Source organism: Phoxinus phoxinus (genome assembly GCF_949152265.1).
Source record: "Phoxinus phoxinus genome assembly, chromosome: 11".
In the NCBI taxonomy this organism is placed as follows: domain Eukaryota; kingdom Metazoa; phylum Chordata; class Actinopteri; order Cypriniformes; family Leuciscidae; genus Phoxinus; species Phoxinus phoxinus.
In genome coordinates this window covers 12,491,022-12,508,393 of record NC_136886.1, presented here as the reverse complement: position 1 = coordinate 12,508,393, position 17,372 = coordinate 12,491,022, and the positions used below count along the sequence as shown (strand labels likewise).

Genomic DNA, 17,372 nt, shown 5'->3' with positions numbered 1-17,372 from the left:
AAACGGGGAATATAACCATTCTCCGAGACGTGAGAGAGGCCGGAGCATATGTATGCGACCCCTCAGGTGCTGGAAAAGAAATAGAGCGCTCTCTAAAAAACAGACACCCCGCAATTCCCTCCGCACCCCTCCGGCGAGGTAACGATGCCAGTAACAATCAAGGCCTTGTGAAATGGGAGAGGATGCCCAGGAGTTAAAGACCTCTTGCCCACTGTGTTATTCATCAGTGTGGGCTGGAGCCGAGAGCTCAAGGGCCCCACGCTTCCACACATAGCCCAGAGGTCCAGCTCTGACAACCCTGCACTGATGAGCACAGGCCACAGAGAACAGAGTCATACCTCAGAGCAAGGGCCACTCATACCTAACATTCATCATCTTCCAGATTCATTAGTTGCAGGAAATGCACATTGACGTACAAGAACTTGAATGCATACGGCATCTAAAATTGGTCTTTATTTAAATATCAGTGAACAGAAAATTCAAATAACACTGCCGTTCTGTTTTTTTGTAAACTAATCTAGGGACAGTGACTCTCAACTGGTAATATTACATCAGACATTAAACGGCAACCAAACACCCTACCAAAGTTTGTTCAAAATTTAAAACAAAAGATGCCCTTGAAGCAATGGTCCAATGAAAATTGGGAAGATCGCACTTATTGTGTAGGCTACATGTACAACTGATAATTGCATTCATGGTATACATTTGGGGCCAGATTTACTAAATGGGGCAAAATTAGCGCGAAGGAGCAATTCCATAAATGCGCCGATGGGAGGGGCAAGTTTTGCACGTGATCTACTGCTGACGCGCAAGTGAAAAAACAGATGCAATCAAATCATTTACATATTGACCAACGCAATCTACCAAGAGCAGTGCAAATTAGTGATGAGACCACGGATAACGCAGGTGAAATCCCAGCTAAAGAAGCCACAGTATGTTGAAAAGAGCAAAAAATAAAGGGTTGCAAGAAGTTGATGCACCAGGTATTATGTGACTCCTTGTAGTTGAGGGTTCCAAGTCGGGGGGTTTTCCTGCAGCAAACTAAAAATAATATGGCTTGGCAAACGATGTTTAACGATAACGATAGCGTCTTCCTCTGGCATTCCAAAGATATTAACATTAGTGGAAAATATTTTCTCCCTTCTACCACGCGCTCTTTTCTCTGCGGTGTCTCCAGCAACAATTGCAGATATGTCGCAAAATGGGTTAAGACATGCTTTTTTGGGGCGTTAAATAATGGCGCAAATACCAGTAAATTGACTAGCGCAAACATTAGTAAATCGTGTTGCATGATTCATTTAAACAGTCTTCTCCCATAAATTTAGCATCTGAAAGGGAAACTCCTACAAATGCATATGAAATAAGGTCAGCCGCAAAAACAACTCCACGCCTTTAACGCTAATTTTGCCCTGCGTGTCTTTAGTAAATCCTGTCAGTAGTTTTTAAACACTAAAAGAGGGTTTGCGCTGGCGCAAGCTGTTAGTAAATCTGATGCATTCACTGGGTATCGAACCCACAACATTGCCATAGCTTGCACCATGTGCACATTTTTGAGCTGCTGCAGGAATGTTGAAATTGCAGGTAGAGCGGCTCACCAGAAGAGAACAGCTAAGGACTTTTGATCCAGTCTTTTTCTTATTACAGCGAGAAATTTGGAGTTTATTCTGTAATCCTATGTATTTAAGCATAAAAACTACTGGACAGAGAGAAAGTCAAGGATACGGTCAAACTGTGGATCTTTCAATAAATATTTTCCAAAGTGCAATAAATGTCTTATAATTTAACCAGTTTAAAAAAATAAAAAAACATACACTGTGATGCCTGACAAAAAGTTTAACATCCAGCAAAATTCTCAGAAAGCTGGAAAGTTCTGCACATGTTGCCCATCCTATATCATCTTAAATGGAGATCTGTTTAACATACTTTTGAAGTCACTTTTATTATTACTTTTCTTTAAACACCAATTTAATAAATAAACCACATCTGTTGGGGTACAACATGCAAACATTACAATCTACAACACAAACGTGGAAACATTCTCAAATCAACCGACAGACTTTCTGTTACAAGCACCGCACTCATATATTTTTCCATTGTGACAACAGATCCATGATTTCAATGAACTTGAATCAAAACTCTAAGGATACTTTACAAGTACATATATATTTACCCATTTACATTTTTGAGCAACCAGGAACAATGGTGTGGTGTCCCTTACACTCAAAATTATCAGGACATTAAAGTGGATTTTATATAAAACCCCATCAGACCACACAAATTCCAGGGAGCGAGATATAAAATGTGCAAGCAAAGAATAAAAGTGCACTAAAGCTGAAGATGACTGATGAAAATCAGAACCATTAGAATCTCTCAAAGTACATTATAGAAAAAGACAGAAAAACAAAGTGAGAAGAAATGGTGTGTAGGGCCAAAGTAACGGTCCGGATATGCCATTGCATTTTCATCAATCTGTGTGAGCAAATGATGCAATCTGGTTTTGTAATGTCTCCATGTTTTGTCTCTTCAAGACCAAGCTCAAAGCGTTTCTTGAATAAACTTTAAACTACCGGTAAGCTAAGTGTGACTAGTACAAACAAATGGTAATAACAAGGTGCAGATGAGATCTACTGTACTATTAATATCAGATTCTACAAAATAATAACAAAGGATTTAGATGGTGGTCGATTGGTAAGATGTTAATACATATCATTTTAACTGTGACCTCCCTAACTGTGAATATGTCATAAGAGATTTTGTCAAAATGTTGTAAAATCACAGCTCACAAAGGATGAACAAAGGCGGCAGTTAGTGATGAGACATTTTTGAATATTTTCTCTATTCATAGCAAGGCCAATCAATAACGGATGCATTTTACCATTTGGATTATCAATAAACATCCCATTAAATAATAAAGAAAGTCAGGGGAAAGAGAGACCCGGACAAAGTCATTTATTGGGTAGGAGGGATGGGAGATGATGTATGTGCATGTCTGTCTGACTGGTTTCTCTCAGAACATGTCTGGTGAACACATTGGTGGCTATTAAGCACTGGAGGAAGAAAGAAAAAAGCATGACACTCTGACGTGTATCATTCTCTAAGTCAAGTAAGTGCTTTTTCTCCAACAGTGAATAAATATGCAGCAAATGTAAAGGGACTCCAGCTCACTTCACTTACTTTCACTGTTGCCAAGGGGGAACTGTGCGTGTGTGTGTATGTGTGCGTGCAAGCGTGTGTGTGTGTGTGAGAAGACAAGAAGCTGGGAAGAATGTTATTGATTGAGGGCAAAAATAAAAAAGTTGTTGTATTTAATCAGTGCATTTTCTTCTGTAAGGGCATGACTGTCCAGAAACAAGATGATCCTGAAACAAGACAAAATATTAAGATTTAGTTCTCAGATCATGAAATCCAGCAAAAAGCATACAATACATTTAAAATAATAATAATGATACACTTTAATACTACAGTGAACACTATATAACACCATGTGCTTTTTAATTATCCATTGTTTTATTTAACATGTTGAATGAATTACTAACATGCACAATTGCATCTCAAGCAATATTACTTACATTAATACAATAAGATGAGTAAGTATTGAAGAGATGAAAAGGGAATGAAAAATAATAGTTCACCCAAAAATGTAAATTCTGTCATCACTTACTCATCCTCAAGTTGTTCCAAACCTGTATGAATTTCTTTCTTCTGCTGAACACAAAAGATGATATTTCGAAGAATGTCAGAAACTAAACAGTTGATGGGCCCCATTGACTTCCAAAGTATTTTCCCCCCAACTATGGAAGTCAATGGGGTCCAAAACTGTTTGGTTACCCATTTTCTTTAAAATATCTTCTTTTGTGTTCAGCAGAAGAAATAAATCCATACAGGTTTGAAACAATTCAGAAGGCATAGTTCAATTCTCGTTTTTTAGTGAATTTCTCGTTACTTTGGCAGCCCTCATATTATTAAAATAAACAATAAAAAATGACTACATTATATTGTTCATAATATTTACATGTATAAATTATAATTCAATTATTAAATCATAAATGCCATCATAAACTATTTCTATCACTTTAGCTCTACTGTTTTCTTTATCCATGCAGTAGAAATTAAAAACCACCTACTTCTCTATTTCTCTTTGTGAAGAGCTTCAATGAAGGCTTCAAGTTTCTCCTGAATTTCACGTACTTTTTCTGTAGAAAGAAATGCAAATGTGAGCAAACCACATAGTAATAATGATGCCATTTCAATGGCATGGAATTACCATTCCATCTCCCCTGCGCTGAACTGAATGAAAATCATCTTCTCAAGTTCAAGCTTCTTCTGGGAAAAACCCTAAACTGGCCACATCATCACAGAGTCGCACTTTCAAGTGGACTCGTATGCATAAGAATGTTTCGCAGGTTTTCTTGCAGATAAAGTATCAAGTCGTGTCAAGTGCCACTGTGGGTATATTCACTGTCGCCCAAACAGCAGATGGTGGCCACTGACAGTTCAGCACTCAAAGGTGCGTGCGGTTGAGGAGCAGATGATGAAGAGGTGGTGTTCTATTGCACCTCCTCACCTCCACATGCTACTTCAAAGCCTGTCCCATTCAGGGAGTCATGGAGGAGGAGTGGGAATAGGTGACAACTTTTAACTATGCGAAAGAAAGGGGCAAAGGTAATGAAGATGATGCAAGATAATGTCCTATAAAATATGAAATTCAATTTCATTCTCATTTAGAATTTTGGTTCCTGCATGGGTAAATCTCACAAAGAGGTGTTAAGGTCTCACAATTTAGCCCAAAAGTTAAAAGAAAACAAATATAATGGGGGGGAATAGCACAATGCAAAAAAAAATTGGGCTCCATGTTCTATACACAAAATATGAATTTTCTCTCTTTTTTTTTTTGCAAAATGTGACCTTTACATTTCTTAAGGTTTAGTGTGATCCATTCAAATTAATTGTATGCCGTCTCTTTCATAAACAAATTAATTCATTCCAAGATGGTTGATGATGCAATAAATATAAACATAAAAGACTTTCATTCATGAAAAGTAAAAAAACAAACAAAAAAAATTGGTAGCTGGAGCTACTTTTCTCTGTTTATGTCTAACTGTGATTCACGCATGTCCTGGGCTACTCCGCAGCGGTTCGACCCGACTGTCTAAAATAGTCAGAATATAAACACTTATTATAGGTGTACCATAGTGATTCAAGATAAGACAAAAACAAAAAAATGGATTCTGTGATATACTCACTCATTATATGCATTTGATAAATTCTGAACACAAAAACGGTACATACTGCAGTTTTAATGTTTATGCTAAAAATAAGTGCATAGAGTTAATAATTTTATTTGTTGTTTATTTTCAAATAATAAACTTTGTTTAAAATCAAATATTTTCAGTGTGTGTATTAGTTCTTTTTGAACATTTTCATCTCGTTTTAACAAAAACCTGATATTGATAAATTGTGATAATTCTGGTCACTATAATAGTGATATGAAATCTTCATACCGTTTCATCTCTAATCCTAACCCTATATTGCTATTTAATATTGTTCAATACTTAAATGTATAATTACACTGTAACGAGGACACCTTAAAATAAAGGGTTACACTATGTTAAGGTGACGTAGTTACATTGTATACTTACTCAAACATATACACTGAGTAATATGAATTAACAACATGTACTTGCTGTAGAGTTACAGTTAGGGTTTGGTTTAGGGTTAGGGTTAGTTACTTGTAATTATGCATAATTTACTGTTATTGCTATAGTAAGTACATGTACTAGGTGTGTAAATGTATAGTAGTAGTATAACTATGTCACCTTAAAATTAAGTGTTACCAAATAAAGTGTAACATTTAATGCTCGTTAAATCTTGCGTCACATACATTGAACTCAAGCGTTGAAAACCTCATAAGTGACTTCCAAATCAGTCATTTACGAGGTTTAATGACCAGTTGGCAGCGAGGCAGCTCACTAGGTTTTAGAGCAGAGCCGTTATGCATGTTAGATATTTATGCAAGACCATTTGTGGCCTAATAGTGTGGGAACAAACAATCTATGGTCTCATATGACATCAGGTTAACTGGTCTTTAAAGTGGACACTGGGCTACAAGTTTGTGGCCGTAACAAAATACTGTCATCCGAGGCTCGTGCAGCCGTTTTAGGAGTATTTGTGGTGTGGGGATTCCCCATTCTCCTCAGAGGTGTAGGATGAAAGAAATAAGACATCCTTTGTGGACATCTGACATCTCTAAGGTCTGAAATGCAATACTATGATCCGCACAAAACCGCACACGTGCGCTCACACGTACAAACACACAAACTTTCACAAATATCCTGAAGCATGGAAACATGACCCTCCAGCACCTTCTGAACACGTATACGCAATCTCATGACTTAGACTTTTGAGTATCTTTTTTGTGCCTAGGGACATAGAGTAATGGTTAAGGTTAGAAAATATAACAGGCATTACGTTTTGTAAAGGGCCTGGTGACACAGCAGGTGTGGAGATGAAACTCAAGCCACCCGTGTTCTTTTCTGAAGAATGCAGGACAACAGCAGGAACAGATTTTTGTCATAAAATAATATTCAATCTGAACAGTTTTGATGATACCTGATCTAATTGCATGACACTGGAAAATAGATTCCAAAAATGGAAAATATGGTTGAATTACAAAAGTAAAAATATTATTAAAAAAATTAAAAAAATTGTTTACATACTACAAATTAACTTTGGCATTACATTATAAAAAAGTACAGATCATTATTTAAAAAAAACATTATTTACAAATATGCACAGCTCTGCGATCATGCACAGCCTCTCCCAGCAACGTGCTCTTAAAGGGACAGCGCTACTCAAGCGATTACAGCAAAGATTACTCTTACGGGGCTTAAAGGAAAAGTAATCTAAATCTTGAAATAAGTGGAAACAATTAAATATCCAGATATTGGCAGATAGATACACAAAATCTGCTAATAGAGATAAAAAAAGTTACAACAAAAACATAAAACCCAGATTTTTTCGGCCCGATATTTTGTGCATCCCTAGTATTTATACGATGTTGAATACTAAAAGTTTTGAATTTGTGGCTTGTTTCATTTATAATACACCAAGACTACTTTGTAGCACACAAATAGAGACTCTAAAAGATTGGGCATGGAATGAATCAAGAGGATGTGTGGGGGTGAAACCGCAAGTCTATGGAAACTGTCAAATCGAAAACGTGTACGTTTACAGCCAATAAAGTTTTAAAGAAGAATGAACAGCTAAGAATGATGTGAACTTGTGTGTATATGGGCTTAAAGTGTCTGAAAAGACTGTGAGAAACAGATATTTATTTCTGGTCACCATCTGTTTGTTCCACACGGAGGAACGCAGAATGACGGCTAAGAAAAGGCCAAAACAAGACCGGTCTTTTCAGTGCCTCGGAAATGTGAAGCCGGAGAGAGAGCTGCTCCTTCCCCTGCTTCTGTGAGTCCGAGAACAGGTCCAAACTCCATTTAGACCCCTGTTTACCTAAGAGATGAGCTTTTGGACACATCCATTCATAGGTCTTCTCTCTTTATCTGGTCATGAATATTCCCATAATCCTTTGGCCCCTGTCCCAGCAGCCTCCTTTTTTAGGAGGTGTGTGGTGGCTTTCTCCCTTTCAGGATTCCTCCTCAATCCCTTCTTTGAAAGGGGCTCTCGCCTGATCTCCACATGAAATGATATCTCTTTCACTCCCACTCTTGCGGGCCTCTAAGCCTCCTGGGCCGGAGCGGCAGAAGGCTGGAGAAAGCCCTTAATTGACCTGTAATTAGACTGTGAAACAGTGTGGCCGTGGAGAACAGAAGGACGTGGAAAAAAGCGAGAGTCAGGGCACGGGATACCGCCAAGGAGATGGAGCTGAAGAGAAACTCAATCCCTTTTGATATAAATGGTGGCCTTCGCTATTTGCCATCAAGTAGCACGACCATTAATGGGGAAAATGGCAAAGAAATGAAAATGTGGCAACAGCCTTTTCAGCAGCTCACGTTTCCCACCATGCCTTCCCGGAAACAAAACTGCTGAAGACGGTCTACGGAAAATCAATGTCACATCACGTGTGAACCTGTGACGAAAAAAAGCTTCTCAAGCAGCAAACAGAAAACCAGAGAGGTCCTTAAATTGATAGATCACCCTAAAATGTTGTGCCAAACCTGAATGGCTTTCTTTGCAGAACACAAAATAATATATTTTGAAGAACCATTTTTTTTAATACATGCAATGAAAGTCAATAGGGTTAAAAACAACTTGTGTATTTGGTTGTATGTAGGTGAGTAAATGATGACAGAATGTTAATTTTGGGGTGTCACAAAACAGCAGTGAAACAGCAGTCCCACAAATCAGCTCTCCAAGTTATAAAACATATGGTCACAAGGAGGAGAGGAACTGCTGCCGGAGCTCTGCTGTGGAGAACCTCAGGGTTCAACATGAGGGTAGCTTCCAGCTTACCTCAGATAACTGGCTTATTTGAGTGTGTGAAATCTAACAGCCAGTTAAATGAAGTGCGTAATTTCTTGAAGTTAAAACACTTTCCCCATCACAGCATAAAATGCAGAGGCAACTAATAAGTCACTAGTAGGCTGATTTCCCAGAACTTTCCTTGACATGACTGGCTAAAAATTACATTCTTGACAAACAAATGTTACATGGCTTTTTCATATTTGGAGAGAAGAATTACATCTTTACGGTCTTTCTACAGTACCTTTAGATCCACTTATTAGAATTACATTTTAGGCTATATACTATAGAGCTATGCTAATTATCACAATGTGATACTGTGACTACAGTGGAAATATAATTTCATCCAAATTGGTTGATATTGTGGATATATTAAGGGATAGTACTCCCAAAAATGAACATTTCGTCATCATTTACACACCTAGTCATTCTAAACCAAAAAATAAATGATTGTCCATAACATTAAAAAAATAATTATTCCCAATCCCTATATTGAAGTCAAATGTATTGCGGATGTCGTTGCATGACTATAGGAAATGAACCACTACAGACCACAAAGAACTTTTGTAGCATTCATTTCAACACACCCAACAGGCAGTAACTTTGAACAACATCTGATGGTGCATCTAATGGGAGTTTTGACTTCACTTTCCCCTTAGGCTGCGTGAGACTCTTGCTTATAAGGGCTGTGCAGACAGCCTTGTGTCAACCCAGGTGTATGCTGAACTCCTCACCTACCCTTCACAGCCTCCCTCTAGCCTGGCCTCCAATAAGCATTTAATTACAGGGCTTTGGCACAGGTAAGACAGGGGCAAGTCAAGACGTGGAACAGCCAGAAAACAGTCAACTGGACAATAGATGGTCCCTCTACGAGTATTTGAGACCAAAAGTTACCCTCGCTGGAAAGAACAATCTCATAACTGCATGTCAGTCAGCATAAAGTTCCAACTTTGACCCTTCACTCACAACTGCAGGTGGTCACAGTGCGTTTCCATCCCACCCCTAATTATTTGCACCACTGATGGGCATCTAAAAGGTATAGTTCACTTTTCTTCTTTGGAACAAAAAAAAGACATTCTACAAAATGTCTGTGTTTTTTGTTGTTGTGTGTTTTTTGGACCCCATTGACTTTAATTTTAAAGCCAAAAACAATCAAAATATAAAATGTTGTGTTCCAAAGAAAGAAAGTCCTACAGGTTTGGAACAACACTGAGGGAGAGTAAATTGTTTTAAATTTCGGGTAACCATCTCTTTAACTGGAACCCGATCTGTCTGAATATTAGTCATATTAACTGGCTAATGTGTGTGCAGAAATCCAGAGGCCTTTCATCAGGTCCTGATTTAATGGATCATTAGGTTGGACAACATATTTTCTGATGGATGTTGTGCTCTAGTTTAAGGGTTAAATATTAGGACTCTGGATTTAAAAGAGAAAAACACACTCGGTTGCCGCGGTTTGCAGAATATATTAAAGTGATGCCGGGGACTAAAATTATAGCTTCAGTAAATCCGTTCTTTTAACTATTCATTGAGAAAAGACATGATAAAGGAGCTGCACTATGTCATGCAGTGTCATCGTGACTCGTCCAGAAGGTGAGGCATTGCAACAAGTGCTCTGTTTTTCCTCAGCGAGGAAGGAAATGTATGGTTTTCCTATTACCTCATAACATACTATCTGACAGATAGATGTATATTGTGGTGTGCAGAGGCTTTGAGAACAGCCTTGCAGGAGACCGACTGACAACGGGACTCGATCCTGCCAGCCCCAGAGGTCCTTTTTGTGATGGGACGAATGGAGAAATGGAAATGCAAGATCGTCGGCCCATTTCCCACTCATTTAACTTCCGCTTCCCCAGGTTCAGAGGTAGGGTGACGGTAAAAGAGAGAAGTGGGAAAATACTTCCTTCACTGGGACGACGAGTGTTGAGAGATTTATATGTGGAGAGCAGGACCTCTGAGAGCACTTGGGTTGGGTGACGGGGATATGTTGGTGGGAGTGGGCGGCCCATTATCGGCTTGCATGGGAAGACTGGGGCTACAAGCCAGCTTCGGGGGGAAGAGGGGCTCGCTCCTGCTGTTTTAGAGATGGGAGCGGTTTCCTCTCAGCCTGAAAGAAAGGCATAATCGTCTTTCTGTCACTAGAGGGGCAGGCCAAAAATATGCTTTTCACATCAGAGCGACGGGGTGCGGGGAATATGGTGGGAGCGTGTGAGAAAGAAGAGGCGGGAGTGAGAGGAGGAAAAACATAGAAGCTGGCCACACATGAAAGGCAAGTGCATATAGTTCTTGAGAAATTGATGCATGACATCCCAAAGCGTGCGGTTCTGTTTTCAATACAAGTTCATTGGTTGAATCAGTTTCTGGACATGTCTTTAGTGAAGCGAACAATCATTTGCATAAATCAATAAAAACAAGTTATAAGGTCAATACAGGGTTCAACAGCAAGGATGACTCAATGGTTTCCAGTTGAAGAGACCACCACATGCCCAATCCGGCTTGGAAAAGAACATCAAGTGTCCTATATGGAGTAACTTATTAAACTTATGACGATTATTTTTCTTTAAAAAAAACCTGAAATTTATTTGTTTATTACAATATGTAAAGAATTGTAAAATGTAATTCATATAAATTGAATATTAAAAAAATTAAGGCGTCATGACCGGTGTTTTTTTTATTTATATATATATATATATATATATATATATATATATATATATATATATATATATATATATATATATATATTCTCTGAGGTCCACTTATAATGCAATCCATTTTTTTAAATAAAAACATCCTAATTTAGAAGAAATAAGCTTAGTATTTTATATATGTTTTTGACCCTCTGTCTCCAAGAACTCTGCTTTGATAGGTGTTCCACATTCAAGACTTGGAAGTAAACGCCCACTGCTATGATTGGGTAACACTTTACTTGAAGGGGTGTGCATAAGACTGACATGACACCTTCATAATATGAAGGAGGTTTTATGCATGTTTATGACAACTGTCATTAAGAGTCATTCGCTCAATTATGATATTTTCTAATGCAAATATGACATTGTTTGAGATGTCTTTATGACAACTTGACATAAACCAATACATCATAACCTGTCAGTGTCTTTGTCATAACAACTTGACATTACTAAAACAACACATCCTGTCATAAACATGACATAGCAGATTAATTATCAAACTTAATAGACCACTTGGCTTTATGGGTTAACATTACATTAAACTGTCAGGTGGTTGGTTTTGGCATTGGTTGTCATGAGGCCATTATAACATTTTAATGACAAACTCAATTTGTACCTCTGTAGTTGAGGTCAAGAAAAATATTTATGACACAGTTATAATGGCCTCATGACAGCCAATGGCAAAACCAACCACGTAATGTTAACCCGTAAATCTAAATGGTTTCTTAAGTTTGATAATTAATATGTTATGACATGTTTATGACAACTTGTGTTGTCTTTGTAATGTCAAGTTGTCATTACCAAGAAACTGACAGGTTATGATGTATTGGTTTATGTCAAGTTGTAATAACAAAGACATCTCAAACAATGTCATATTTGCATTAGAAAATGTCATAATTGAGCGAATGACACTTAATGACAGTTGTCATAAACATGCATAAATCCTCCTTCATATTAATGACATGTGTCATGTCATGATTATGAAGGTGCCATGTCAGTCTTATGCAAGTAAAGTGTTACCCAGTTTGGCATATTAAAATATTTTTCAACGTCCCCGCCATTACAAGTGTGGAATTGTTTTGAAAACTTCTGATGTTCAAAAATATCTTGTTAAAACATTTGCCAACAATGTGAAACATTTATGCGTATATGCTTTATAAGCCTCGGATATGGCAAATAAAGTTTAAGTTATAATAGTTTTAAGAGGGGCTAATTCGCTCACGTTCAGTGGGGATGGGAGGGAAGTAGGGGGAAAAGCAACTCGTTGGGGGGGGGGGGCATGGATTGCGAATGAATTTTTGGCAGAACAACTTGGCACTTCAAAACGTCTTGTAATCCTCAGAGGCATCTATATCATTATGTTGCTAGATTAATCCTGTCTTTGCATCAGTTTCATATTTATTACTACATGACATACGCGAATCAGTGGGCGGGGCTAAAGAGGCAATGATGTAGAAGTAGGCGTTCTTCTGCAGAGGCGGTCTTTCGGTGCACTCTGACGTAATAATGTAACAAAATCTGAAACGAGTAATTTTCTGAACTTGGTTTCAATAAAAGCTCTTTTTGGACTAACAAGGGAGTTTAGATTTCAGAAATGTACAGGAGATTTTTTATAATACAATGACCTTTTATATGTCAAAAGATCAAGGTAAATTCGATTTCTCAATTCATAACCCCATATTTAAAAATATTTTAAAAAGTAAAAAATGTGCTTATAAGAAACAAAAAACAGGTTAATGGGGACCAAACAATTTCTTATTTTCACATTGTTAACTAAAACTTAAGCCATTAGAAAAAACATTACTTGAAATAAAATAAAATATAAAATATATAGATATATAAAAAAAAACTTTAGCTAGTTGCAAAGGCAACATTTCTCATTTTTGTTTAGTCTAAGCTGAAGTGCTAAAATAACTCGAACTAAATCAACTAAAAGTAATAAAAACTATATGGACATTTTCTGACATTTAAAAAAAGATGGAAAAAACTAATAAACAAAACGTTTTTTTTTTACAAAAACTTTAAATGAAAACAGAAAATATAAAAATAAACTTAAATTCAAAATATTAACAAGATCTGTGTATATCGATATCACTAAAATAACACTTGGTTCTTAACATTCTCAACACTCACAGATAAAAAGCTCTATAATCTAGCTACCAGGGCAAAATCACGAACAGATGATAACACTCACAGGATCAACAGTTTACACCTGAGTTGCACCATATGGGCAATATGTTTCATATTTCCAGCTCTAGATAATCCAATAAAAGGCAAGAACATACAGTCAAGGGAATGATTAGATAGAGGGCAAAGAGAGTGAGAGTGAAAGGCACTGTAAAGAGGTGGTACACCAGCTTCTGTGGTGACCTAACGCCTCATGCAAACACAGTTAAACCCTGTGTATACAGAGCTCAGGGGCAGCAACAGTACATCACAACGCTAGGAGGAAACAGAGAAGCGGTTTTCATTGAGCACTTAAACAGGTTTCCATGTCATCCTTTCATGAGAGAGACAAAATGATGCAAAGTTGATGAGGGGGAGACTGAACGTAACAACGTTTCTTAAGGACCTGCATAACACTGATCTGGTTTAACTTCTGTATAATCCTTGCAGGAGGTGAAACTGTGGAGAAAATGTAACCTCCAATTAGGGATGGACTGACAATAATAATTAAATGATGTACTAATTAAGTAATGGATACCAAAAACAAAACAAAAAAAGTAATGGATTCAAAGAATTAAAAAAAAAAAAACTTTTACAACCGCGTTTACTTTCACATGCCAGTAGACTTGTAGTACTGCTGCAGGGTTGCAAGTTTGAGCCCAGACTATTTTTGTCCTGCTTTCCCCTCCTCCCTCCTCTTTACAATAATGTCCTATCACCCCATAAAAAGTGAGAGTAATGTTCTGATAGTGGGAAAAAAAACATCCACACTTCAGTTGCCATGTCTCAAAGACAAATTTTGAAGGTCCTTAAAAAGCCTAGAAAGTACTTAAAAAATAATTACTCTCCCTGTTTACACATCAATTTTCCACCATTCAAAAAAAATTAAACGGCAACTAAGAGCCAAGTATACGGCTGCCATACGGGCTGACAAGAGAGGGAGCCCCGCACGCCTGGATTCCTGTAATTGAATTGAGTCTATTAGGTAAATCAAAGACTCATAAAGCCGTCGCCTGACGTGCCTGCAGTTGCATATTAGCGATGTGGGCAGAGCTCCAGCGAAAGGCACAGTGCCATACAGCTGCCTTGGCACTGCGCGCGCACACGACACATCACCCAAAGGCGGCAGCCACCACAGTAACAAGCCTGAATGCAGCCATCTTGCACATCTAATCCCACGCATTCCCACTCTCTCACTCACACATGCTCAATCCCCAAGTGTGAAACCAGAGCAGCTCTCTGCCTGCCTGCCTGCAAGTAAGGGCAAATCGCTCTTAACACCAGACTTTGCCCCAGGGGCTAAATTTTTTCTCTTTGTTAAGGGAAGTGCCCCTGTCCTCCCCCAGCTCCTCATCTTCAAACAGGCAGACAGGTGAGGCCAGGGTCAGCAGCTCAGCTCCCTGCACCTGTGGGAGTAATAGCCCCTCATGGCCTCGTGTGAGCCGGACTCAACCCCTGGCCCAGCCCCAGGTTCCATGAGCCCATCAATACATCTCTCGCTTTATGAAGGGGGATGTCAGTTTTTCCAATCCGTCTAAAAAAAAAAAAGGGGGGAAAAAAAGAAGGCAAACAGGGAGCAAGACAGGGAGCGTGTAACAACAGCTCATAGGTGATTTAAAGAGCATGGAGCTTGAAATCCCCCTGCTTCCTAACCCCCTCCCGCCTGCTACTGGATTCTGGAATCTTTTCCTGTCAGGTCTTGTAAGGTGGGCGACGTGGGATAGATGTGGCTTGGAGACATACAGTATACCCAAAATAAATCCCCCACTTTTCCACCTTCTAAAAATCACCATCCAGAAATATATCAATGGCATAAAGGTCCAATTTTGTGAACTCAATACAGTCTAAGATTGGATCTAGCAGAGCGTCATCAAAGTGAACTGAAGCACAACGCTCAGAGTGCTTCGTAATGAGTAATGGGCTTCACTGATTTGTACAAAATCTCAAGAAGCACTCCAGAAGTCAAACACCTAAGAGATGCTTGTCAAAACTGCTGGTCAGAAAGTGATACTTCAAAGTGGATGGAACTTTAGCAAGAACCAACTGAGAGAGTATGCTATGGGTTATTAAATGTTTGGATTTTTTTGCCCAAGGTTTGGCCCCTGGTTCCAAAATGTTTTTTTTCACAGCATAGCCATAGAAGATGCATTTTGGGATTACCCAAAAACCTTTCAGTGAACAGTTCTTAAAAGATTCTAACAATCTAAAGAACCTTTTTCCACTGATAAAGAACCTTTTGTGCAATGGAAAGGTTAAGGGTACATGTTAAGAGTTCTTCATGGAAACATACATGGCAATGAAAAACCTTTATTTTATTTTTTTTGTTTGATTCAGCTTGCAAGATGATAACTGGCAAAAGAAAAAGAAAAATCACTTTTAAAAAAAATTCGATCAGTTGTTATCATATTAATTTGAGATCCTCTGAGAGTAGCATAATGGTGCTGAAACCAGGCCAGATTGAAAAGCTCGCTGTTGTTTAAATGATTTAAGAATTTAGGAGGTGAGTGCGGTCAAAATACGATTGTTTGTTCTCTACGAGAGGAAACCGAGACAGCACATCAAAATACATCAAAAGCTCCAGGAACCCTGGGAACATGATGCCACCTCACGCAGGAAAGGCGGCAAGGCCAGACAGGCCCACAAATTCCTCCCTCCTATTTGAAAAGGCATTGGAAATAGCCAGGATTCTGTCCAAACTCATGTTCTTTGCATATCCCTTCAGGATGTGGCAGAAACCACAAAACTGGATCAAAAAGGGTGGCAAAACTAATGCACTTACAAAAACAACATACTGCATAAATTGTGTATACACAGAACAGACAATGTAGTATGTTTATACTTAACACACATTGGCAAACCTCTGGCCTGAAAACTATACAAACATGCTTTTGATTTAACCCATGTACACAAAAAATGACAATATATACGGTGAAAGAAAATGGAAAAACTGAATATAATATGACACTGCACATGATCAAGCCATTATGATTCCTGTAAACTTGTGCCAAATAGAAAAGCCTTTTTACACTTAAAACTTAAAACAAAACGCACCACAATGACGACAGGATGAAAACAGCTGGGTCTGAAATTATTTATAATAAGAAACAGTTTCTGCTTTATTAATAAACAAAATTGTATGTTTTGAATTTAAGTCAGATGAATGCTGAATGTGTCTATTAATCAGCAATATTCAATTATATTGTTACTAGTTCTGTCAATAGATTAAACATTTGATCATCTTTTTTAGCATAATTGTTGAAAATCAATAATATCAAAATCTGTTCCTTTAAAATGTGATGTAATGCATTTTTTAAAGCGCAATTGTCGCCCGAAGTGCAATTACGCTACATGTGTGTGCCGACCACGAGGCTATCGGCTTTGAAGTCTCAAAAAAAATTGAAGCATTTTCAAAGTGAAAAAGTTATGTAAATATGCTAACGCCATTTACGCCATTAAACATTGAATTTATCTCATATGGCAGCCCTAATTGTTACTTTTTACTAAACGCAGCCATTGTTTTTCATATCATGGCAACCATTATTAACAATCCAAGACCTGTCACTACAGCCATCTCTCTCTTTCATAAAGACTGACTGCACCTTAATAGAGTGACCATGTGTTTTGTGCAGTGGCAACAGCTAGGGCACTGATGCATGCATGCATGCCCAGACTTGCTTTTATTAGCATAACAGCCACTTCTTGGGAGGTCATGCTTGTGTTTTCCCTAAGTGCTGGTTATCCACCAGGCAACGTCATGCTTTACAGCACAAGAATCCACTCTAAGGGTTACCCAACGCCAAGCATCGGGCTTAAACAGTGGAGGGTCAGACATCTAGGACTAGAGCACATGCTTACGGGACCAAAAAAAACCATCCTGGTCTTTATATTCGGGCAGATACAAAAGCAGATTGAGCGCTCTTGCTGGTTAATATGGTCCATCTCTGTCCTAAAAGACTGTGTCCTTAAGACTTAGTCTCTTAAAACAGGCAGAATATATAAAACATTAAAAGAGCTTTAATGACTGCTAAAAATATT

General features: G+C 38.2%; 1 protein-coding gene across 9 annotated transcripts in view; it reads right to left on the bottom strand.

Moving 5' to 3' along the window:
- Positions 1-433: 433 nt before the first annotated feature.
- The window catches only part of opa1 (OPA1 mitochondrial dynamin like GTPase), a 38,137-nt gene continuing 21,198 nt past the window's right edge, over positions 434-17,372 (bottom strand). For 6 of the 9 annotated variants that reach the window (XM_079627498.1, XM_079627499.1, XM_079627494.1 and 3 more), the window contains 2 exons: positions 4,125-4,193; positions 434-3,359 (listed from right to left, as the gene is read on the bottom strand). In XM_079627498.1, coding sequence (XP_079483624.1) covers positions 4,129-4,193 — 65 coding nt within the window. In that variant the 3' untranslated portion in view covers positions 434-3,359; positions 4,125-4,128. The remainder of the gene's footprint in view (positions 3,360-4,124; positions 4,194-17,372) is intronic. The other 3 variants (XR_013799464.1, XR_013799465.1, XR_013799466.1) reach the window with 1 other exon arrangement.